At 42.4% G+C, this 25,030-nt stretch overlaps 1 protein-coding gene across 4 annotated transcripts in view; it reads left to right on the top strand.

Annotated features, from left to right (window-relative positions):
- Fam81a (family with sequence similarity 81 member A) overlaps positions 1-9,203 on the top strand; it is a 37,118-nt gene extending 27,915 nt beyond the window's left edge. For 3 of the 4 annotated variants that reach the window (XM_090358287.1, XM_090358284.1, XM_090358285.1), the window contains exons 5-9: positions 594-723; positions 2,390-2,496; positions 4,317-4,452; positions 4,997-5,192; positions 5,677-9,203. In XM_090358287.1, coding sequence (XP_090214413.1) covers positions 594-723; positions 2,390-2,496; positions 4,317-4,452; positions 4,997-5,192; positions 5,677-5,801 — 694 coding nt within the window. In that variant the 3' untranslated portion in view covers positions 5,802-9,203. Of the gene's footprint in view, positions 1-593; positions 724-2,389; positions 2,497-4,316; positions 4,453-4,996; positions 5,193-5,464; positions 5,525-5,676 lie in introns of all 4 variants that reach the window. The other variant, XM_090358288.1, reaches the window with a different exon arrangement.
- Positions 9,204-25,030: the final 15,827 nt, after the last annotated feature.

Below are 25,030 nucleotides of genomic sequence, written 5' to 3'. Positions count from 1 at the left end.
AACTATAGGGCCATGAGTTCAAACTCTAGTACTTCCAGGGGGTAGGGAAAGAGATGTTAGAATCTGTCAAATGCTTTTGTTCCATGGCTTATTTTTCTATTGACATGGCTTATTAAATTAATTGCTTTCCTATTGTCAAAATGAACTTGCATTCCTGGAATAATTCTCACTCGATCATGGTACCTAGTGGAGGGCAACTCCGTGAAGGCTCTAGAACCTTGGTAAAATAAAAAGCTTGGTGGAAGCCAGGTACTGGTTATTCACATCCATAATCCTAGCTACTCAGGAGGCTGAAATCTGAGGATCACAGTTCATAGCCAGTCTGGACCGGAGTCTGTGAAACTCCTATCTCCAACTAACTATTGGAAAACTGTTAAGTGGAGCTGTGGCTCAAGTGGTAGAATGCTAGCCTTAAGTGCAAAAGCTATGCAAGAGTTCAAGGCCCTGAGTTCAAGTCCCAGGAACACACACACACACAGGTTGTGTGTACAACCTGAAGGACTGTACAGTTTGTCTGACTGGGGCTTTGTACTTCCTAGTCTGTGCATGTCTTAACATTTTCATAAGAAGCAACTTAGCTGTTTCCTATGCAGGTGTGATGCCAGCATAGCTAGACTTTCAGCTGAACACAAGACAACCTACGAAGGTCTCCAACATCTGAACAAGGAGCAACAAGCTGCCAAACTGATCTTGGAAACGAAAATCAAAGATGCTGAAGGACAGGTAAGACTGTTTCAGGTAGCTTTTAAAAGTGGGGAATTGATTCTCAGCTAAGAATATCATGACGTGGAGTTTTTCTTGCAGAAGAAATGGGCTGGGACCCCCCCCCCTGCAGCATGGGTTTATGCAAGTCAACAAATCAAAGCGTCTCCTTTCCCTTCTCCCTTTCTTTCATTCACTGGAATCCCCTTCCTGAATCTGACAACTATACTACCAAGATTTTCCAGTGCATTTCTAGTTGTAAAGATGATTTTCCCCTACTTCTTAAGACAATTATTGTACCCCCAAATTGTAAATTTCACCTCTAAAAGTATCTCTTAGCCAGGGGCCAGTGGATCACACTTATAATCCTAGCTTCATACACAGGAAATTGAGATATTTAGATCCAGGTTTGAAGCTAGACCAGGCAGGAAAGTCATACCGCAAATTTATCACTAAAAAGCCAGAATTAGAGCTGTGGCTCAAGTGGTAGAGTACTAGTCTTGAAAAAAAGCTCAGGGAAAGCACCAGATCTAGAGTTCAAGCCCTAGGACTGGTACAATAAAAAAAAGGAAGTAGGGATAGGGAGCATGGTCTAGTGGTAGTATGTTTATATAGCATGCACAAAACTGTGGGTTCAATTACTCCGTACCATATACACAGAAGAAGCTGGAAGTGGTTCAAATGGTAGAGTTCTATCCTTGAGAAAGTCCAAGTACAATGGCCAGGCCTTGAATTCAAGCCCCACGACTGCCCCCTCCCCCCAAAAAAGGAAGGAAGGGAAAAATAAACTTCTCTTAACTCCCTTCCGTAAGGATTTCAAGCTATCATATAAAAAACTCAGATTTTATAAAACTATTATGAAAATATTAAAAGATCCTTTTTGTTTTTAAAGAATAAATGAGGGGGCTAAGAGAGTGGCCTAGTGGTAGAATGCTTGCCTAGCATGCACAGAGCACTGGGTTCAATTCCTTGGTACCACATACACAGAAAAGCCAAATGTGGCACTGTGCTCAAGTGGCAGAGCACTAGCCTTGAGCAAGAAGTATCCAAGGACAGTGCCCAGGCCCTGAATTTAAGCCCTAGGACTGGCAAAAACAAAAACAAAACCAAGGATGCAATTATTATACCAGAAAATGAATGCAAAGGAAATCTTAAGTCTGCCTGTAACCAAGCCAAGTAAAATACAGCAAACCATCAGAAAAGGCACATGCTTTGTTCTTTGTTCCGAATAGGATGGCTGTCACAAATCTTTAAAGAATCTGGAACATTGTAGTTCTTGGGGAAAATGTGAACATTTTCACATGATTTTAGTTTTATAGTAAGTGTTGGTAAAAAGTCAAGGGACAGGGCAGGTAGGCAGTGGGAGAGGTGCAGGGGCTTTGCTGCGGGGTAGACTTGATCTAGACCGAGACTGTCACCTAGATGGATTTGTGTGTATGTATGTGTATGTGCTGGGCAGCAGAGGGCCCATTAGGGAACTCTGAAGTTTAGTGCTGAGGATGTGCAGTGTTTGGCAGGGCTCCAGTCCTGGCTTTTCATGGGTGTTTAAGAAGGAAAACGGAGGTGGAAACATGAGGTGAATTCATAATGAATTCACTGAGTTGGATCTTAATACCACCGGTTAGCATGGAGCTTATGAAATGTTTTCCTGAGGTGTGATATTTATGAGAAAAACCTTCTCTTCCAGATTTCTCAGCTACTGAATAGAGTGGATTTGTCAATCTCAGAGCAGAGTACCAAACTGAAGATGTCCCACCGAGATAGCAATCACCAGCTTCAGCTTTTGGATACTAAGTAAGAAATTGATTCATTAAAATCAGTTGTCTATTATATAAACTCTGACTTTATGTCACATTTGTGGTTTTTTTTAATTTAATTTACTTATTTACTTTATTGTCGGGGTAATGTATAGAGGGGTTATAGTTACTTTGCTGGGTAGTAGGTGGATTACTTCTCACACATTGATACCCCTTCTTATGTTTTTGTCCCCATTTCCTTCCCCTTACCCTCTCCCAATAATCTTGTTTTTTTTTTTAAATTTCTTCCAATATCATGTGATCTAATGGGATGCACCCAATCTGATACCACCTGAGATAATCTGATAGAACACACACACATGACATTTTTTGCCAAAGGATAACCTGGATTAAATGATGAGAAATTATTCAGATAAATGTGGTTCCTAGGATATTCGGCCCTGGTTGGAGTTCTAGGTTGTAAGCTGACTGGGTGATATGTGGCTGTATTAGTTCAGGAACAGGCTAGATCCATTGCTGTGGCTGCAACATAACTCTAACATCAGTGGTTCTAGGGCAGGAAGCCAAGAAACTGGGACAGTGCAGTGTGGTGGTGTATGATGCACCAGCCCCAGCTGGATATAGGGAGAATTGGTTCATGTGCACTTACACATGGCATGTGTCATATCTAGCTGTAAGCAAGTCTGATAAACATAGTCTTTGCCTAAGTATTCTTATACCTTATTGATCATACATAGCTTCTTCTTTCCTGGGTGTATGTATAGTGTGTGTGTATATGTGCCAGTTCTGGGGCTTGAACTCAGGGCCTGGGTGCTGGGCACTGTCCCCGAGCTTTTTTTCCCTCAAGGCTAGAGCTCCACCATTTGAGCCATACCCCCACTCATGGCTCTTTTTGGTGGTTAATTGGAGATAAAAGTCTCATGGACTTAACTGCCCAGGCTGGCTTTAAATTATAATTCTCAGATCTCAGCCACTGGTTCCCACCTTTTTTTTTTTCTTTCCTGGTTCCAGATCTTGAACTTTGGTCCTGATTGCTATCCCTAAGCGCCTTTTTCTCATGGCTAATGCTCTACCACTTGAGCTACAGCACCACTTCTGGCTTTTTCTGTGATTAATTGGTGCTAAGAGGCTCGAGGACTTTCCTGCTCCGGTTATCTTTCAACAGAGATCCTCAGGTTTAGCCTCCTGAGTAGCTAGGATTACAGGTGTGAATTACTGGCTCTCTGCTTTGATAGCTTCTTATAAACAACAACAACAAAACCAGATACCACAAGATAGCTGTACTCCCATGGGTGTTTGTAATTATTACAGTCGAATCACCTACACTGTATATATTATCCCATGCTATGATTACATTTCATAATAACAATAAGAAAAACATTATTAAGACTTTGGAAAGGGAGAGGACTAGAGTAATAAAAGTTTGGAGAATTCATATTTTTCTTCTTATTTGTTGATGATGCCAATACTAGGGCTTGAACTCAGGCATGGGCACTGTCTCTTATCTTTTTCATTCATGGCTGGAAATAAAAGTCTCACAGACTTTCCTGTCCATCTGTCTTGGAACTGTGACCTTCATATCTCAGCCTCTTGAGTGGCTAGGATTACAGGTATGAGCCACTAGCATGTAGCTCATCAGGTTCTTTTATTTTTTATCCTCCTGGCCTCCCCACTTCCCAACTTAGTGCCATGGACAATCCTAGAAAACTTAAATGGGACAAAGTTTTATGCATGTGTATGTATTAGTCATCAGAAATCTGATAGACATATATGGAAGTTTGTTTAATGTTACTTAAAATTCATTTAACAATGAACTTATTTACCTGATTCTCATTTTATTTTATCATCTTATTTTAGATTTAAAGGTACAGTTGAAGAACTCAGTAACCAGATTTTATCTGCAAGGAGTTGGTTGCAACAGGAACAAGAACGGATAGAAAAAGAACTTTTACAGAAAATCGAACAGCTTTCCTTAGTTGTAAAGGAAAACAGTGTAGGTATTGATGTTTACCAATGATTTAGCAGTTATATCCAGTGGTGGGGGGGGGGCTCTCAAGATTGACATATACCTAGAAACTAACTACTAACTTATTTGGAACCACTTAAATTAAGCAGACAATTGTTTCTTGCCTCTGATTCTGTTTTCAATGCTTACTTGTGTGTGTGTGTGTGTGTGTGTGTGTGTGTGTGTGTGTGTGTGCATGCATGTGCATGCCTGCCTGCCTTCCCGTACTGGGGCTTGAACCCAGTACCTAGGTGGTATCCATGAATTTCTTTTCCCCAAGGTTAATGCTCTGCCACTTGAGCCACAGCTCCACTTCCTGCTCCTGCTCCTGCTCCTGTTCCTGCTCCTGCTCCTGCTCCTCCTCCTCCTCCTTCTTTTTTGGTGGTTATTTGGAGATATGCGTCTCACAGACTTTCCTGCCCAGGGCAGATCCTCAGATCTCAGCCTTCTGATTAGCTAGGATTACAGGTGTGAACACAGTACTGGCTGTGTTTCTGAAATAACCAAGTATAATTCTTTCTGTGCATCTCAGGGAGCCAATGAAAGGGACATGGAGAGGAAGCTCAGCCAGATGTCAGCCAGACTTGACAAAATTGAAGAGAGTCAAAAGAAGAACATGGAAGGACACAGGACAAAGCAGGAGGAAGAGAAGGTACAGGGGCGGATCAACAAGCTGGAGCTCCAGATGAATGAAGACATAAAGGAAATGAAAGCTGAAGTGAATGCAGGTATTTGCTTTTTTATGTTCTTTCTTCTCTTCCGTCCCTCCTTTCCTCCCTGCCTCCCTCCCTCCTACCTCCCCTCCTCCCTTCCACCCCCCCACCTTTCCTCTCTCTTCCTTCCCCCCTTCCTTCCTTCCTTTTCTCCCCCTTTCAACCTTTCTTTGCTTCTTTCTCCCTCCACATTTTTTTTTTTTTGCTAGTCCTAGGGGTCTTGAACTCAGGGCCTAGATGCTATCCCTGAGCTTTTTTTTTTTTTTTTTTTTTTTTTTTTGCTCAAGGCTGGTACCCTGCAACTTGAGCCACAGCTCTCCTACTGGCTTTTTGGTGGTTAATTGGAGGTAAGAGTCACACAGACTTTCCTGCCCAGGCTGGCTTCAAACCATGATCCTCAGATCTCAGTCTTCTGAGTATCTAGGACTATACAGATGTGAGCCACCAGTGCTCATATTACTTTTCAAACATTAACTCTTGAAATTTCTCTTTTCTCAAGGGTTTACAGCCATCTACGAAAGCATAGGATCCCTCAGGCAAGTTCTTGAGGCCAGGATGAAACTGGATAAGGATCAGCTTCAGAAGCAAATTCAACAGATGCAGAAGACCGATGGGCCCATGTGAACAGAGCTGGGCCAGGGACCTAAGAGATGGTTTTGCCAGTGAGGCTTAGACCCAGATACCCCATTAGCCAGGCCATCTCTGCATTCAGGACAGCCCCATCCATGGCATGCATGTGCCAAGAAATAAGTTTTCATGGGTCTCAATGTTTACTTTGAGTCTTGGAAACACTTTTTCTTTATAAATATACGAAATACAATTTTTACCACTTGATTTGACTTCTTTTAATTCAGTGGACCTTCTTCATCCCTGTCAGATTTCTTTTTTGTGTGTATGTGTGTATGTGCCAGACCTGGGACTTGAACTCAGGGCCTGGGCACTGTCCCTGAGCTTTTTTGCTCGAGGCTAGTGTTCTACCACTTGAGCCATAGCTCCACTTCTGGCTTTTTGGTGGTTAACTGGAGATAAGAATCTCCTAGACTTTCCTGCCTAGGCTGGCTTTAAACTTTGATCCTCAGATTTCAGCCTCCTGAATAGCTGGGATTTCAGGTGTGAGCCACTGGCACTGCCTGGCTCCCCATCAGATTTTGAAAGGCTTTAATCTTATTTATTTTATGAACAACAAGACTTCATTGATTTTTAATGCTGGATGCTCTAACCAAGATGATTTACTGTTTTGGAAAACAAATGCTGTGGAGAACTTTTTTTAAATGAAGAAACTAAAAGAGATGCCGTAGAACTGTGTTGTTCCTTTCCCTAAATTAATAGAATAGTTCCAAAAGATTCAAATTCAATTTTTGAGTCCATGTTTGGATTTTATTACTGTTCTCTGTGTGTTTTGTACATTGGTTATCTTCCTGTAAATCTTCTGTGTTTTGTAAGAGAAGAGATTTAACACTTTAAACGACAAGCCTACCATTTATGTAATGAAAATAGTTAAAAAATTGATAAGTGCCATGTAAATGAAATGGAAACATAAGACAATTATCTACATAATCCGAGGCACAATATTTATCTCTACCTACAGATAATACCAGGTTTTAATATTTAAAACTATTTTTGATTTATCTAAAACCTGTATACTGATAGCCATATATTTAATATTGGAGTGGTGGGCCACAATCAGTTTATTGTAGAACCAGTGATTCCTCTATTATAACAGAATAGGAGAATTTTTCAGACTTCATGATGTCTCTAAATATTTCCAAAATTGGTGCAAAGTGCTGGAGTTTCTAAACACTCTTTGTAACTATGTTCTTGTGCCTTGGTTTTATCATGCCAGAGCATCACACCTGATAAAAGCTTTGCCAACAAAGTCAAAGGCTCCATAATACATCCAAGTTACATAAAAAAGAAAATTTATGTAGTGTGTGTGTGTGTGTGTGTGTGTGTGTGTGTGTGTGTAGATACTGGGGCTTGAACTCTGAGCCTGGGCACTGTCCCTGAGCTGTTGTTTGCTCAGGCTAGTGCTCTACCACTTGAGCCACAGTGCCACTTCTGGCTTTTTTGGTGGTTCACTGAAGATCAGAATCTTACAGACTTTCTGCTCCAGCTGACGTCAAACCGTAATCCTCACTTCTCAGCCTTAAGGCTGAAATTACAGGTAGGATTACAGGTGTGAGCCACCAGTGCCCAGGCTTTTGTCTTTTTTTTTTTTTTTAATGTCCTAAAGTTTGATTACTGTTAAGATGAAAATCTTTCAGAACTGTTAATGGAATAGAAATTCATACTTTTTGTTGTGGTTGTCAGTTAATTGGGGATAAGAGTCTCACAGACTTTCATGCCCAGTCTGGCTTTGAACTATGATCCTAAAATCTCAGCTACCTGAGTAGCTAGCATTATAGGTGTGAGCCATTGGCGCCCAGCTTTAGAAATTCATACTTTTGTATGGGCCATGAATTCAATGGATATTGCATTTTTAAAGAAAATGTGTTGATACTGGGGTTTGAACTCTGGGTCTTGCATTCTTGCTTGGCTTTTTGACCTTAAGGCTGGTATTTTAGTACTTGAGTCATAGCTCCACTACTAGCTTTTTGCTGGTAATTGGATATAAAGTCTTAATAGACTTTCCTGCCCAAGCTAGTTTCTGATCCTCAGATCTCAGCTTCCTCTAGGATTACAGGCATGAACCATTAGGCACCTGGCTCTTGCATTTCTACTTTAAAATGTTCACTTTAAGCAATGTTGTTTTGTCAAATGCCATATTTAATGAGTCACTGAAAACTTGGCCTGTGACGTTGGTTAGGCACCCTGGGATATAGGAATATTGACAACATTGCTTTCACGTTTTGTGTTAAAATGAAACAACAACAACAACAAAAGTCCCCATCCTATTTTGTCATTGTTTGTAAGGACTCAGGAAAATAAAAAACAATTTTCTACATTTTAGGACAAATTAAAGTGAAATATTGAACTGGCTCTTACTGTTGACTCCTATAAAATGTACTGCTAACATACAGAATTCTTTTTTTTTTTTTTTTTGGTCTGTGTGCAGGTACTGGGGCTCAAACTCAGGGCTTCTTAATTTCACTTTTTTTTTTTCTGCTCAAGGCTGGAGCTCTACTATTTGAGCCATGGCACTAGCCAGGTTCTTTTGCTGGTTAGTTTGGAGATAGGAGTCTTGTGGCCTCTTCTGCCATGCTGGCTCTGAACTATGATCCTCCAGATCTCAGCCTCCTGACTAGCTAGGATTACAGGCCTGAGCCACCAGCTCCTAGGCTATTTTACTTTTAGTCACTTGTTAATTTTTTTTCTAACTTGAATTCAGGAGAAGTGGTATATGGACCCAATTATCCAGTATGTTTTGTCATTCTTTGTCACAAATTTTGTCATCTCACTATAAAGCTACTCTGAGGACAAAAGGTCAATACTTTTTGCTTTCTTTCTGTGGTAGGGTAGCCACATTTCATGGTCTTTTCCACAATTAAGCATGAGCCACAGCAGAGAGCCATGCCCCCCCCACCTCTCTCTTCTGGGGTTTCTATGGAGGGAGGCTCAGTGTTTCTGATACCTGGGAGGGTGTGGGGGGACACCAGCTGACTGGGTCCAGGGGGTGATACAAACAGATGACTCAGTTGTTGACTGATTTTCTCAGGTGCGCCCCTATTTTGTCAGCCCATGTTATGGGCTGTCCTGGGGATTTCCCACCTGGAGTGTGTGGGGTGGGGTTAAAAGGCTATAGATGCCCAGAAGTCCAGACCTCATTAAGTGGTAGAGGCAGGCATCAGAGTGTGTCAAGGCCCACTGATCCCCTTGAGGGTGGTGGTGGGGGGTGTCACCCAGCCACACCCATAGACTACTCTGCTCCCCAAAGTTCCCCAAACAATCAGCTTCCATGTTCTTTCCTTTACCACAAATTTACAATAAAAAAGAATAACATTTCCAAAATGAATGTGGTCTGTGTGATTTGTTAAATTTAATCTGAGGTGCAATGTCAGGTAAATTGCTTTGGGAAAGAGAGCTGTTCCCTCCTACTCCGGTACTGGGGCTTGAACTCAGGCCCTGGGCCCTGCCTCTTCCCTTAAGAGCTGTAAGATGGTGGTGTTCTATGCTTGAGCCACAGCCCCACTTCCAACTGTCTGCTGGTTAGCTGGAGATAAAGAATCTCACAAGCTGGGTGCTGGTGGCTCATGCCTACTCAGGAGGCTGAGATCTGAGGATCATGGTTCAAAACCAGCCTGAGTAGCAAAGTCCATGAGACTCTTACCTCCAATTAACCACCAGAAAACTGGAAGTGGCTCCAAGAGGTAGAACACTAACCTTGAGTGAAAAAGCTCAGGAACAGTGTCCAGGCCCTGCATTCAAGCCGCATGACCAAAAAAAAAAAAAAAGAAAAAAAACAAACAAACGGTCTCAAGGACTTATCTGCCTGGAACCCTGATCCTCAGATCTCACCCTCTAGAGTAGCTAGGATTATAAGCTGATCTTGTCCCTGCCTAGAGGTCTAGAAGTTTGGAGCTAAATTCCTAGCCCTGTGATTGTAACTAGCTTATCTCTATCTCGGGTGTCTCAGACAGTGGTGGATGGCATCTGATGATTTTGCTCTTGATCACCAATGATTATATTTGTTTATATTTTCAGACTTATGACTCAGCTTGATTGAGCCCTAAATAAAGCAAAGATCTAATGGAGACTTGGAAGGGAGAGGAACAAGGATGTTCACAGATTTGCCTCCTTGCAGTTCAGCTCCACTGGATCGCTTCCCTGAATCTTGTGAGATTCACGGACTGTTGCTGCCTCCTGGTGGTCAGCAATGGGAACTACAGTGGAATTTTTCAAGAGGTAGGACCCAGGACCTAGAACATACCTCAAAAGCTCAACCCTCCTCCCCCTACCCCCAGCAGGAAACAAGTGTCAGACATGTGGCAACTGGGCTTTGCAGGAAGGTAGAAGAAGCAGGTGGCATCCTAATACTGACCTTGCACAGCTCTTCTTTGATATGACAGAGTATAAAACAGACAACAAATTCCACCCTCATGGAGAATTTCAGTCTAGTGAAAGGTGAATACAAAAGAAAATTAACCAGGGAATAACAATACCAGGTAAGTGCTTTGGAGAGCAACAATTAGGAGGCAGAGGAGGTACCAGGAGAGGAGGTGAGGGTCAAAACAGGATGGTGAGAAGAGGTTTTTGGATGGGCACCAGTGGTTTATGTTTGTAATAAAAGCTACTCAGGAAATTGAGATCTGAGGATTGTGGTTTGAAGCCAGCCTGGGAAAGAAAGTCTGTGAGGCTCTATCTCCAACTAAGCACCAAAAAGGCAGAAGTGGAGCTGTGGAGTAAGTGGTAGAGTGAGTGGTAGAGCTAGCCTTGAGTGAAAAAGTTTAGGAGACTGTATCTAAGCTCTGAGTTCAAGCCCCAGAACCAGCATCCCTCCCTGCCCCCCAAAAAGAGGAAAAGCTCTATGTGTGTGTGTGTGTGTGTGTGTGTGTGTGTGTGTGTGTGTGCATGTGTGTGCTTGTGTGCATGTATGTGTTGGCACTAGGGCTTGATCTCAGGGCCTGAACACTGCTCTTTAGCTTTTTCACTCACTCGGCCACTTGAACCACAGCTCCACTTCTAGGGTTTAGTGATTAACTGGAGATAAGGATATCGTGGACTTTCCTGGTAAGGCATGCCTTGAATCAAGATCCTAAGATCTCAGCTTGCTGAGTAGCTAGGATTATGGGCAAAGTAATCTTATTTTTTTGTTTTGTTTTGTTTTTTGCCAGTCCTGGGCTTGAGCTCAGGGCCTGAGCACTGTCCTTGGACTTTCTCAAGGCTAGTACTCTACCAGTTGATCCTCAGCACCACTTCCGAGCTTTTTGCTATGTATGTGGGGTACCGAGGAATCGAACCCTGGTCTTCGTGAATGCTAAGCAAGCATTCTACCACTAGGCCAAACTCCCTGCCCATGTTTTGTTTTTTTTTTATTACTGAGGAATTGAGCCCAGGGCCTCATGAATGCTAAACAAGCACTCTACCATTAAGCCACATTCCCAGCCCCCTCTAATTTTTTAAATTAATTCTTCTGAGGAGTCTGTGTTTAGGGGTTCTGGAATGTTGGTGACCACTGAATCAATCCCTTTCTGAACACATGATTCCAGGAAAATCGTGTTTGTGCATATTACCTCTTTTCATATTTCTGGGAGTGTGAAGAACAAATACTATTCCAGGCTTCTCTTTCACAAGTGTTTGTTCCAGAAATTAGAAGGTCTCCATTCATCTGGTTTTACAAGACTCAGGAAGCAGAAATCATTTCAGTTTAACCTTATCTCAGTTCTTTCTCTAAAATAAGCCCAGTGCTGTTGTGCTCTACCAGTAGATGGAACAATGAGCTAAAAATTTAAGTGCCTGGTACTGTTGCTCCTTTGAGAGAAGGTTTTAAATGAGGATGAACCGGCACATGTATCAGACTTTGCCCTCATTTTATCCAAAAGAATAAGCCCATTTACAGCTAAAGAAGCCAGGGTTGTTCATTTTAACTAAGCTTTGAGAGAGAGGCCCTGAATTCAAGTCCCAGGACTACACCAACAAGGAAAACAAACAAACAACAAAAAAGGGAAATTCTTGTCAGTGGTAAAAATTTCCTCTTTATATTGTGATGCTTGATTCCTCAAATCCTGAATCCTCCTCTGAATACAAATGATATTATAATTCATAGAGAATAGTCAAGTATTAATAGATAATAAGTATTGTTGAATACATGATCATTACAGCAGCCCCCCTCCTACATTCACCAAGGATCCGTCCAAGGCTTGCAGTGTCTGCCTGAACCTGACAGATACTATGTCTATATGCTCATGCCTGTAATTCAAGCTCTGTAATTCAATTCTATTCATGAGGCTGAGATCTCATGAACGTAATTCAAAGCCAGCCTGGGCAGGAAAATCCTTGAGACTCTCATCTCCAATTAACCGGTAAAAAGCTGAAGTAGAGCTCTGGCTCAAGTGGTAGAGCATTAGCCTTGAGTGAAAAAGCTAAGGGACAGCATCTAGACACTGAATTCAAGCTCTAGGCTCAATACACACATACACACACACACACACACACACACATATTAGGGCTTATAGGCTAAGTGTGTAGCAATTCCCAGACCAGACTGCACCAGAGGTCATGAATGCTTTCCTGCTCAGACCAGGATGTAACTGGCATGGGTGCTGTGGGCTCTGGCTGATTCTAACAATGAGTCCAGATTACCAATCTGGGTTGTCTTTGTGGAGCTTGGTAAATCACAGTAAGGTACATATAAGAGACCTATTTCCAGAAAGTTCCAGTGATTCCAAATCTTACTAATGAAAGATTTGGGCCAACAGCCTCTGCATCACTGGTTTGAAGTTATGAGGGCTTCAGAGCCCAGTGTGGCTCACGGACAGGCCCCACATTGCTGGTGGACTGGGTGCCTGGGGATCTCTTCCATTCCCACCATGCATTCTATCCAGAGCCTTGGCCCCCCCTTTGGGGAAGGGATATCACCTTTCCCAGCATCCCTACTGCTAGGGAGCTCACAATCATTGTTCTGCAATGCGAGGCAATAAAAAGTGCTCAAAACTCTCTATGAGGCTGAAGAAATAGCTCAATGATACAGTGCTTGCCTAATATGTACAAGGACCTGGGTTTGATTCCCTGCTTACCATGAAAAATAACAAAAATCCCCAAACAAAGCCAAACGACTCAGACATGAGTCTAAGGACCTGACTCAGGAAGCTACGGCAGGGAGGTCATGTGTTAGAGGCCAGCTGGGGCTATATAGTGAGTTTCTCACCAACCCCCTAGCTACACAGTGAGACTGTGTCTCACACTGCTCCCTGTATTCCCAGAATGTGGAGTGTAGATAAAAGGAAGGGACTCTCCAATAACATAATGCCTTTATGGGCTCATTATACCATGTGAACACATGTGGTAGTTTTACAAAAGCAGTGACGGGTAGAGAGCTTGGGCTTGCCTGGGCCATTAGCCCTCAAACAGCAACAGAACAAATCCTGCTAAACAAAGGCCACCCCTGTAGGCTGCAAGTCTGCATGTGTGTGCATGCCAGGCCATCTGGTGTTGGAGCCCTGACTTTCCTTGAATTATCAATAAGGATCTCAGTGGAGAAACTCTCATTCCTTCTTTCACAGGGTCTCACGGAAGCAGCTTGGTCACAGAGGCTGCTTGTGTTGGCTCCCATCAGTAATCTCAGCTATTCAGGAAATGGGAATTAGGAGGATCATGGTTCAGGGGCCAGCCCAGGCAAGAAAATGTGAGCAAGAGACCCTCTCGTCATCTCAATCAATAAGCCAGGCTACAGTGGCATACATCTGTGATTCTACTGGTGTGGGAGCAGAAGTAGGAGGATCCTGGCGTGAGATTGGCTCTGGATAGACGTATGAGACCCTAATTGAAAAATAAAGCAAAACCAGTTTTGGAGGGTGGCTTGAGTGGTAGAATGTCTTCTGGCTAGCAAATACAAAGGCCCTGAGTTCAAGCCCTAGAGCTGCAAAGAACAAAACAAAACAAAAACAAAAACAAAAACTGGTTTTGGCCTGTGAACTTTGCCCATTCTGAAGATACAATGAAAATATCACACTCTACGTAAAGGACAATGCTTTCTCAAATGGTAGCACATCAGGAGTATGTTTCTTAAGCAGTTCATTTATTTTGTTATTGTCAGCTAGAAAGCTGAGAGTTGAATTATTGGCCCTTTTTTATGTATGTGTGCTGGTACTAGGGCCTGAATTCATGGCCTCCTGCTTTCACTTGGCTCCCCCTCCACACACTCAAGGCTGGCACTAACTTGAGCTAGACCTTCATCTGACGTTTTGCTGATGAATCAGAGATAAGAGTCTCACAGAACTTTCCTGCCCAGGCTGACTTTGAACCACAATCCTCAGATCTCAGCCTCCTGAGTAGATTACAGGTATGAGACACTAATGCCTGGCTGGCAAATACAATTCTGAGGCTTTGGGGACAGAGACCCTCCTACTAAACCTCTCCTCCCCTGTGACATTGCAGGAGGAGAAGGAAGTTCTGGATTCTAATCTTATTCTATCTATATCTTAAAATCCCCAGTGTGTCTTCCACCTTCATATTCCGCTAATACATTATTTATTTATGTATTTATTTAATGCCTGTCCTAGGGCTTGAACTCGGGATCTGGGTGTCATCCCTCACCTGTTGTGCTTGAGGCTAGTGCTCTACCACTTGAGTCACAGCACCACCTCTGGCTTTTTTGGTGGTTCATTGGAGATAAGGCTCTCATGGACCTTCCTGCCTAGGCTGGCTTTGAACTGACATCCTCAGTTCTCACCTTCTTGAGAAGTTAGGATTACAGGTGTGAGCCACAGGTGCCCAGACAATCCATTTATCTTAAAACAAAAACAAAAACCCCAGAGTATTGTCTTGTAAGTCTCACTGTTGCATTGGTTCACCCTTTGTTGTCACCATTTTGTACATTGAAAGTAAACTTTACAACTTGGGCGGAGGAAGGTGAAAGAAAAATGAGGGAGGGGTAACAACATTCAATAAGAAATAAAATATGGGGGCCAGGAGTTTGGCCTAGTGGTAGAGTGTTTGCCTAGCATGCACAAAGAGCTGGGTTCGATTCCTCGGTACCACATACATAGAAAAAAGCCGCAAGTGGTGCTGAGGCTCAAGTGGTAGAGCTCTAGCCTTGAGAAAGTCCAAGGACAGTGCTCAGGCCCTGAGCTCAAGCCCAGGACTGGCAAAAAAAAAAAAAAAAGAAATAAAATATGTACACATTACCTTAGGTATGTAACTGTACCCACTCTGTACGTCACCTTGGCAATAAAATTAAATTAATACAAACACAGAGTCAATGTTTAACCTTGTTCTTTTTGTCTTGTTTATCATCATATTTATTCTAATTCCTATATTGATTCTGTGTTCACTAGGACATGAGGGTTGCTTCTAGTCCTCCCCCCGTCCCCTGCCCCAGGCCTGACAGCTATAGGCCCCTTATGACAATTAATAGCAAGGCCATAACTCATGTCTGCCCAGAAACTCTTGTTGACTTAGATGACTGATTCATTACTTTTTTCTTGCTGGTTCTCTTCCTACTTGCACTAAGCTCATACATTTACCCACACTTGTTCAGACTTCTAATTATCAAAGGATGCCCTTAGAGAGTGGTGACACTTTCCTATTCAAGTGTTTTTTTTTTTTGATAGCAAAGTAAATGGGTACAACACAAAATTCTGTCTCTACGTGGCCATAATCATCAAAAAGTCTTCAGAGGGTTGGCGATATGGCTTAGTGGTAGAGTGCTTGCCTAGCATGCACGAAACTCTGGGTTTAATACCTCAGTATCACATACACAGAAAAAGCTGTGTAGAGGGCTAGCCTTGAACCTTGAACAAAAGAAGTTCAGGGATAGAGTTCAAGCCCCAAGACTAGCAAAAAAAAAGTCTTCATGAATTGGGTGTGGTAGCTATGCCTATGCTATTCAGGAGGCTGAGATCTCAAGATTTTGGTTTCAACACATTGTGGGCCTGTCTGTGACACTCTTATCTCCAACAAAGTACCAAAAAGTCAGATGTAGAGCTGTGGCTCAGGTGGTAGAGCACTAGCCTTGAACACAAAGGCTCAGAGATAGTATCCAGGCCCTAAGTTTAAGCCCTAGGACTGGTGTGTACACGTGCATGCATGTGCACCCCTCCCCCCAAATACTAGAAGACATAAGAAGAATTCCTTTATATGCTGGGCAAGAACTTCCTAGTTATGACTGAAATGCCAGAATCTAAATTTGACTCTATTTCAAATGAGAGACAACCCAACCCTAATATCCTCAGATTTGGGGAAAGAAAACATATGCCATAAGAAAAAGAAAAAAAAAAAAAACAAATGGCAACCTGGGCAGTACAGGTGCCACTTACCTCACAAGGTAATGGAGAAGAGCTCAGCTGCCTAACATGGAAAGAACTCAAAGCCCCAGAAAAGAATTAAAACCTCAAAGAAAGATATGCAAAGAATGAGGACAAATAGTTCATAGAAAAGAAAATAGAAATGGTCTTTTTAAAAATATTTTTATTGTAATTAATAAAAGGGTTACATGATATTTGCCAGATAGAAAGTACCTTAATTCACAAGAAACGGTCTTTTAAACATCGGGAAAGGTGGGGTTCAATCTTATACAAAGGGGAACTATAAATTAATACTCGGACAAGATACTATTTTTCACCTGTTGAATGGCAAAGTTGTTGAGTTTGATAATAATGAACCCTTTGAAAAAGGTATGGACTAGCAAGCATTTCTCACATACGTGGCTGGTGGAAGTGAAATTCCATTCTGTAGAAGAAATATGGACGCTATCTGTCGAAGTTACCAATGCATCTCTGCTGTGAACCAGCAATTGGTTTCTGGAGACAGAAGGCTACATATGTGTGCACTCCTCTGCACTTATGTATATGAAAAATTATTCATCATTGCTTTCTTTGGAATAGTGGAGGATTAGGAACAAGTCCTTTAGTAGAAGGCTAAGTAGGAAAAATAGATACAATGCAAAACAACACTGTTGTAGAAGGCAATATTCATGCGAAAGATCTCCAAGAAAGATCTATTGTCAAGTAAAACCTATGTCAAACCTCCGGTTGGATCAACAAGCATCAAAGTATACTAGAACATATGATTATATTGCTCAGAAGTTAGAGTCATAAGAATGTATACTGACGTATCCCTATATGTCCACTTTAAGAAGTTTTAGAAGGAACATAAAAAAACTAATGAAAGTGGCTTATGTCAAGCACAATGTGAATAATGGATGCTAGAGGAAAAAACGGGTGCTAGACATAAAGATTTTTCATTATGGTGTGCACGCGTATGCAGAAGAGATGGTCCTGAGGCTTGAATTCAGGACTTGGGTGCTGTCTTTGAGCTTGGCTCTACTTCTGGCTTCTCGGTGATTAACTGGAGATGAGAGTATCATGGACTTTCCTGTCTGGGCTGATTTTAAAATGTGGCCCTCAGATATCAGCTTCCTAAGTTGCTAGGACTACAGGTGTGAGCCACTGGCGCCCAGCTCTGGCTGTTAATTCATAGAAAAGCCCCAATATTACCTTCTCATTTAGGATGCCTTAAACACAAGAATGAAAACATATGATTGCCTAGGAATGAGTAAAGGCATACTACTTTTCATTTCATACCAGGTAAGTAAACGTGTATGAACTTAATTGCTTTCACTGATGAACTATTAAAACTTCATGATAATATAAACCCAAGTGTTTCTATCACTTAAACTCAGACTTCATGAGACTTTGAACTCAGCAGTTACCTGGGAGTTGGCTTTCTAATTTGGAGACATTTCAAATCAGTGCCATAAAGAGGTTATATTACTTAGTTCAATGAGGACTCTCAATCTGTCAAAGTTTATCAGCTCTGTCAAAGTTTATCTAATCCTCTTCTTATTCTTTTTTTTTTTTTTTGCCAGTCCTGGGGCGTGGACTCAGGGCCTGAGCACTGTCTTTGGGCTTTCTCAAGGCGAGAGCTCTGCCACTTGAGCCACAGCACCACTTCCAGCTTTTTCTATGAATGTGGTACCTAGGAATTGAACCTGGGTGTTCATGCATGCTAGGCAAGCATTCTACCGCTAGGCCAAACTCCTGGCCCCCTTCTTACTTGTCATGCTACAGTGCTTTTTTCAAAGTATTTTTGTTTTCTTGCTGATATTGGGGATGGAACCCAGAGCTCAGAAATGCTTTGTGTATTTTCTATCACTGAGCCACTCTCTAATCCCTAGTTTGATATTCTAGCACTCTACCACTTGAGCAACAGTGCCATTTCTGGCTTTTTCTGCTTATGTGGTACTGAGGAATTGAACCCAGGGCTTCATGCATATTAGGCAAGTACTCTTATCACTAAGCCACATTCCCAGCCCCTAAATGGGTATTTTTGAAAATTTTATTCTTTGACAAGGGAATGAACTCTGTTGACTTTTTTCCTGATAACTAACCTGTGACAACTAACCTTTGGGACATATTTGCTAAAGGCTGAGAAGTGCAACATCTAAGTTTCTACGAATTATTAGTCAAGCTACACCCATATAATGGCGGATCATAATAAGGGATGGGCTCCCTATGCCATAATTCAAATCATGTTTGCATAGAGTCATGTTTGTTCAGGGTACAGATGGCTGCTTGGTGTAGAATATTCAGGGAAAAGAGCAGACTACAATACATACAGTAGGCTTGCTGGGGATTAAAACAACACTAGGTACAGACCAATATGGTTTGAGATTATGAGAAAGACATGCAAACTTTCTCTTCCTTTGTTCTTATACTTTCCAAGTTTTTTTTTTTTGTCAGTCCTGGGGCTTGAACTCCGGGCCTAGGCACTGTCCTTGGGCTTTCTCAAGGCTAATGCTCTACCACTTGAGCCACAACACCATTTCTGGCTTTTTCTGTGTATATGGCACTGAGGAATCAAACCTAGGGCTTCATATATGCTAGGCAAGCAAGCTACCAGTAGGCAATGCTCGTGGCCACTTTTCAAGTTTTTATAGTAAGTCCCTTTCTTCTCGTCCTCCCTGCAATCTTCTTTTTATTGACTCTGTATATCGCTTTTTTTTGTTCAAGGCTGTCACTTTATTGATGGTACTCTACCATTGGTACCACAGCTTTACTTCTGGCTCTGTGGCAGTTAATTGGAGATGAACGTCTCATGGATATTTTTCTATCTATCTTTCCATTTGTCTATCCATCCATGCACCCATCATCTATCTATGTTTTGATATGTTTCAGCATTGGATGTTGTTCTTGGACATTAAGTATATTCAAAACATAGTAGTAATAATGAAGAATATTTTTCAAACCAATCCAGCTTTTATTTTGGTGGTTAATTGGTGACAAGAATCTGACAAAACTTTCCTGTTCAGGCTGGCTTTCAATCGCAATCCTCAGATCTCAATCTCCTGAGTAGCTAAGATAACAGGTGTAAGCCATCAACACAAAGCAGGATGCTTTTCTGGAAGACAGGGAGATCCATCTTTCTCATGTTTAGGAGAAGAACAGCCACTGGAGGGGAAGGTAATGGTCAATGAAGAAGGAGAACCTGGGAGCGAAGCTGGTATTTTTTTTTTTGGCCAGGGGCTGGCCTTGATTTATGATTCTCCTACCTCCACCTCTCAAGTGTCTAGGATTCTGGGTACAAGTTCCTCATCTGTCCTCACAGCCCTTTGTCTTGTGAATTCCCCAGGATCACTGACCTTGTTTGGGCCTTTACTGTTGCCCCTGGTCTAGTGCACTTCTTCCAGGCTGGCTTCTTCACTTTTCTAATCTTTAGCATTTACCTTCCATTCCCAGGTAAGCTCTGCTGTCACACAGGATTCCTGAACTATAGCTCAGATGTGTCACTCTTACAGCAAGGCTAGGGAGCAGGATAAGAGGAGGTCTGAATGGACACAGGTAGTCTTTCAGACTCAGTGATTAGAGGCTCAGGGTTTTATACACAGACAAAAGGAGGAAAAGCCGGGCATGGTGGCTCATGCCTATAATCCTATCTACTCAGGAGGCTGAGATTGAGGATCATGGTTCAAAGCCAGCCAGGGCACTAAAAAGTCCATGAGACTCTTATCTCCAATTAATCTCTAGAAAACCAGAAGTGGTGCTGTGGCTCAAGGGGTAGGGTGGTAGCCTTAAGCTAAAGAGCTCAGGGACAATGCCCAGGCCAAGTGGTAGGGTAGCCTTGAGGTGAAGAGCTCAGGGACAGTGCCGAGACCTAGAGTTCAAGTCCACGACCGACCCCATCCCAATAAAAGGGATGAGAATATATATATATATGTATATAATTTATTGCCAGCCTGGGAAGTGTCCCTGAGTTTGTTTTGCTCAGGCTAGCACTCTACCACTTGAGCTGATATTAAAGAATTGAACCTAGGGTTCATGCATGCTTCATGCATGCTAGGTAAACACTCTACCACTAAGCCACAGTCCCAGCCCGAGCATATTTAGAGTATTGTTTTAAGAGGCTTGTATCTGTCACCAGTGGCTCATACCTGTCATCTTAGCTACTCAGAAGGCTGAGATCTGAGGATCTGAGATTTGAAGCCAGCCCAGGTAGGAAAGCCTGTGAGACTCTTATCTCCAATTAACTCCCTAAAAGCCAGAGTAGTGGCCCAAGAGATAGTGCACTAGTCTTGAGAACAAAAGCTCAGGGAGAATGCCTAGGCTTCATGTTTTAAGCCCTAGGATTGGCATGGAAAAAAAAAAGAAGAAAGAAAAAGAAAACAAAAAAGACATGACCAGGTTTAACATGCTCTAGCTATTTCTCTGGATATTGACTTTTGAGTATAAATCCTGATTAAGATGCCATTCCCTATTCATTTCCTTTGCAAACTACAGGGCAGAGAATGTTTTCATTAAGGATATGAAAAATGAGATGCTGGGTAATGCAGGCCCTTCTGGATTCAATAAATGCCTTTCCTGGCGGTCCTGATGTGTTGGCAATCATGTCCTGCCTGCTTTCATCTCAGAAAGGCCTGGCTTCGTCATTCTGCCATTCATTTGATTATTTAGGGTTTTTTCCTCTTGATATTCTCAACATTAATTCTGTTTACTTTTCATTGTACGTCTGGACATTCTTTCAGTGCTCTCACTGCCTTTCCATTTTCCTCCCCTAACAATACCTTCTAACTTCTTTTTTATTGGTTCTTCTATGGACTACCAACTAATGAGTCAGGCCTTTTTTTGTGCCATTACATAGATTAACTTAAGTATGGTATTGGTTCTATTTTGAGCAGGAAGTTGATTAGAGTATCTTATTTAAACAGAACACAAAAGTCATTTAAGTGGAGCTGAGATTAGATGCTTCCTAATGGAGGTAATAAAATCCTATAAAAAAAAGATTGGCTTGCTTGCCTGTGTGTGTGTGTGTGTGTGTGTGTGTGTGTGTGTTTATTTTTCCCACAAAGGAAACATACTCCACTGAGGGAGTATGTTTTTCAGAATCAGTGTTGCCTGTTTATTCCCAGGTCCAGCATACTTTGGAATTCAGTAACACATCAAGGCATCTACATACTCTCATTCTACCTGTGACTGTTCGCATTTTGCAGGAAGCTGTATCTCAAAGCCTAGCTCTGTTTAGTCCTAGTATAATCATCATCTTCCCTAATAAAGTCCACATGTTAAAAACTTAAGTGTTAAAAATAAGAATGCCAGGTGCTGATGGCTCATGCCTGTAATCCTACTCAGGAGGCTGAGACCTGAGGATCTCCAGTCAAAGTCGCCTGGGCAGGAAAGTCTCTTCTTTTCAAAGAACCACTGAAAAGATTGAAGTGGGAGTGTGGCTCAAGTGGTAAAGCACTAGCCTAGTGCTCAGGCCCTGAATTCAAGCCCCAGAACTGGCACCCACATGTGCATGCGCGCGCGCGCGCACACACACACACACACAATTAAGAAATATTAAACTTAGGCATTAGATTGTCCAAGTTAAACGTGGCAACAGAGGCAAGGTAAATGTCCCAGGGACAATGGGAACCAGAATTTTCTATAGTCCACCAGCACACCAACTTCTAGGAAAGTCTTACTGACCTTTGCTCCAAGACTAAGTTCATTGCAAGGGCTAGAGGAGTTACATCCACATTATTTGAGGGCAGGAAAGTGGGAGGAATCAAACCAGTTTGTATGAGCATCCGCTTCAGTCTACCTCCATCTTGCAGGTGGGTGTGTGAAGTATCAAAGCCTTGCTTCCTTCCTCTCCTTGTATTTCTGAAGGTACAGATGGTTTCTCCACAAGTCAGGTGCTGGTAGCTCATGCCTATAATCCTAGCTACTCAGGAGGATTTCAGTTCAAAGCCAGCCTGGGTATGAAAGTCTGTGAACTTTTACCTTCCAAGAAACTGGAAGTGGTGCTGTGGATCAAGTGGTAGACCACTAACTTTGAGTTGAAGAGCTCAGGGACAGTGCCCAGTCCCAGAGTTGCAGCCCCATGACAGACTGAAAAGAAAAAGGAGAGCCAGAGGTATTTGTTTATTTAAAAGATCAAGGAAATAGAAAGGTACTTATACATGGCACTGCAATGATCTGTTCTCAAACGTTCTTCCCATACAGGGCTTTATGAACTCTGAGAGTCAGAGGCTGCCTTTCCTCCATCAGTTCTGTATCGTTAGCACCAGCAACTTATATGTTCAATGCAACAGAAGGATGAATAAAGCATCGCTCAGCTCACATGCCATTTTGTTAGAGGTTTTGTTTAGAACCTATGTGACAACAGGAGGACACTTAATATCACTAAAAATATTCCATCTCAGGTTATAATGGAGAATGTCTATTTCATGCTAGGCACAGTGGTAAACACCTAGAATCCCATCATTCAGGAGACTCAGCCAAGAGAAACACAATTTTGAGGCCAGTGTGGGCTATTTAGCAAATTTCAAATAACCTAGGCTACATAGCAGGGCCCTGTTAAAAAAACAAACAAAAAAACCTTTGTAATGTTTGCTAAGCAAAATAGATTCCTTTACCATTACTTGGATCTCAATATATTTGTTTATTTGTTTCTCCAAAGCCTGGGCACTGTCTGTGAGGTTTTTTTTGCTCAAGGCTAGCACTCTGCCACTTGCGCCATAGTGCCACTTCAGGTTTTTTCTGTTCTATGTGATACTGAGGGATTGAACCTAGAGCTTTATGCATGCTAGGCAAACAATGCACCACTAAACTACATTCCCAGCCACTCAGTTCAGCTTTATGGATATATATATATATATATATATATATATATATATATATATATATACAGAGAGAGAGAGAGAGAGAGAGAGAGAGAGAGAGAGAGAGAGAGAGAGAGAGAGAGAGAGAGGGGTCCTATAAAATAAAGAGATATTGGAAAAATATAGTGTTTTTTTTTTTTAGTCAGTTGTAGGGCTTGAACTCAGGGGCCTGAGTGCTGTCCCTGAGCTCTTTTGCTTAAGGTTACTGCTCTACCACTTTGAGCCACAGCTCCACTTCTAGTTTTCTGATGGTTCATTGGAGATAAGAATCTCCTACTTTTTCCTGCCCAAGTTGGCCTTGAACTGCAATCCTTAGATCTCAGCCTCCTGAGTATCTAGGTTTACAGGCACTGGCACCTGGCTAAAAAATGTGTTTTTTGAAGATTGGATTTTGTAGCCAAAGTAATTATCTTTGAATCACTGCTTCCCTCCCCTTCATTTTTATTTTATTTTATTTTTATTGTTGGGGTAATGTATAGAGGGGTTACAGTTACATTCCCCAGGTAGTAGGTGCATTACTTCTCACACATTGATACTCTTTCTCATGTTTTTTGTCCCCATTTCCCTCTCCCCACCCTCCAAATCATCTTGTTATCTTTGAATCATTCTTACCCTTCAAATTTTTTTTTTTTTCATTCCAACAATAAAGACCCACTGAGAATGTGAGGATGGGGAGCTGACAGAACACGGAGCCTGTGAACTGGGAACAATAAACGTAGGGTGTCTACATGGTTTAGTACCTTTGGCTAAGTTTTCTCACGGCCTTAGGCACCGTCCCTGAGCTTCTTTTGCCTAAGGTTTGTTAGCCACACACAGCTCCACTTCCGGCTTCTTCTGCGCATGCGGTACCGAAGAATGGAACCCAGGGCTTCGTGCAAGCTCGGCAAGCACTCTACCACTAGGCCCCGCTCCCGGCCCCCTTTGGCTAAGTTTTTAAGTGCAGTCGGAAATGAGTAAAGACCAAAAGGTGGAGCGAAGCCCTAGATTTCTTGGCGCTCTGAGCATTGACGCGTGGCGGGGAGAAGGGATACACAAGCCATGTACAAAGAAAACAGCTCTGTGTCACTGTCTCGAGCCACTTACCCCTTTGGACGCTGTTCTGTGATGCTGAAGGTGAGAAGGGGGAAAAAAAATCCTGTTTCCTCGTTGACAACAATTCCCCGTGAGACCTATAGGGGGCTCCGGGGTGGGGAGAGAGCCAGGCGGAGGGCACTTCCGGTTTCCGGCCGTTCGACTTCCGGTTCCGGTTTGTGTCGCCATGTCAACTCCTGATGGCCTCGCAGTTAGCCATCTGGCCTGTCTTCATTAAGGAACGATTCCTCCTTACAGAGGTCTGGAGCGTGGCTATTCAGGGACGGGGGGGACGGTGGTGGGCTTCTGCATTCAAAGACCCCAGACCTTGTCAAACAGCTTTTCGAAAATCTTTTATTTCACTTGTTTTTTTTGGCCAGTCCTGGGTTTTTAACTCAGGGCCTGAGCACTGTCCCTCGGCTTTCTCAAGGCTAGAGCTCTATCCCTCGAGCCATAGCACTACTTCCAGCTTTTTCTATGTATGTGGTGCCGAGGAATCGAACCCAGGTCTTTGTGCACGCTACATAAGCACTCAACCACTAGGCCAAACTCCAAGCCCCTAATCTTTTTTTTCTTCTTCTTTATTTGTGCTGATCCTGGTACTTGAACTCAGGGCTTGGGAGCTGCCCCTGGGCTTTTTTTTTTTTTTTTTTATTCAAGGCTAGTGCTCTACCATTTGAGCCAGTTTTGGATTTTTTTTTTTTCTGGGTAATTGGAGATAAGACGCCCATGGATTTACTTGCTCGGGCTGGCTTTGAACCATGATCCTCAGATCTAAGCCTTTTGAGTAGCTAGTTCGGATTACAGATGTGAGCGCGCTTCAGTGTCTGGCCTAAGATCCCTATTTTAAATCGCTCCATTTGGATATTGAATCGTGAATGTTGCGTTTGTTTTTGGAGAGGCAGCTGGGTTCGGGTAGCAAAAGGCAATGTAACAGCTCTAAAAAAATAAAAAGTCATTTCACACATGCTGTTGCTAAAACTACACCGTGGAGTTTTTCACATAAGCCCAATAACCTGCAATGTCATTCATGCTTAAAACGGCC

Source organism: Megascapheus bottae, chromosome 25 (assembly GCF_031878675.1).
Source record: "Megascapheus bottae isolate mThoBot1 chromosome 25, mThoBot2.hap1, whole genome shotgun sequence".
Classification (NCBI taxonomy): domain Eukaryota; kingdom Metazoa; phylum Chordata; class Mammalia; order Rodentia; family Geomyidae; genus Megascapheus; species Megascapheus bottae.
This window is presented reverse-complemented; position numbering and strand designations above follow the sequence as displayed.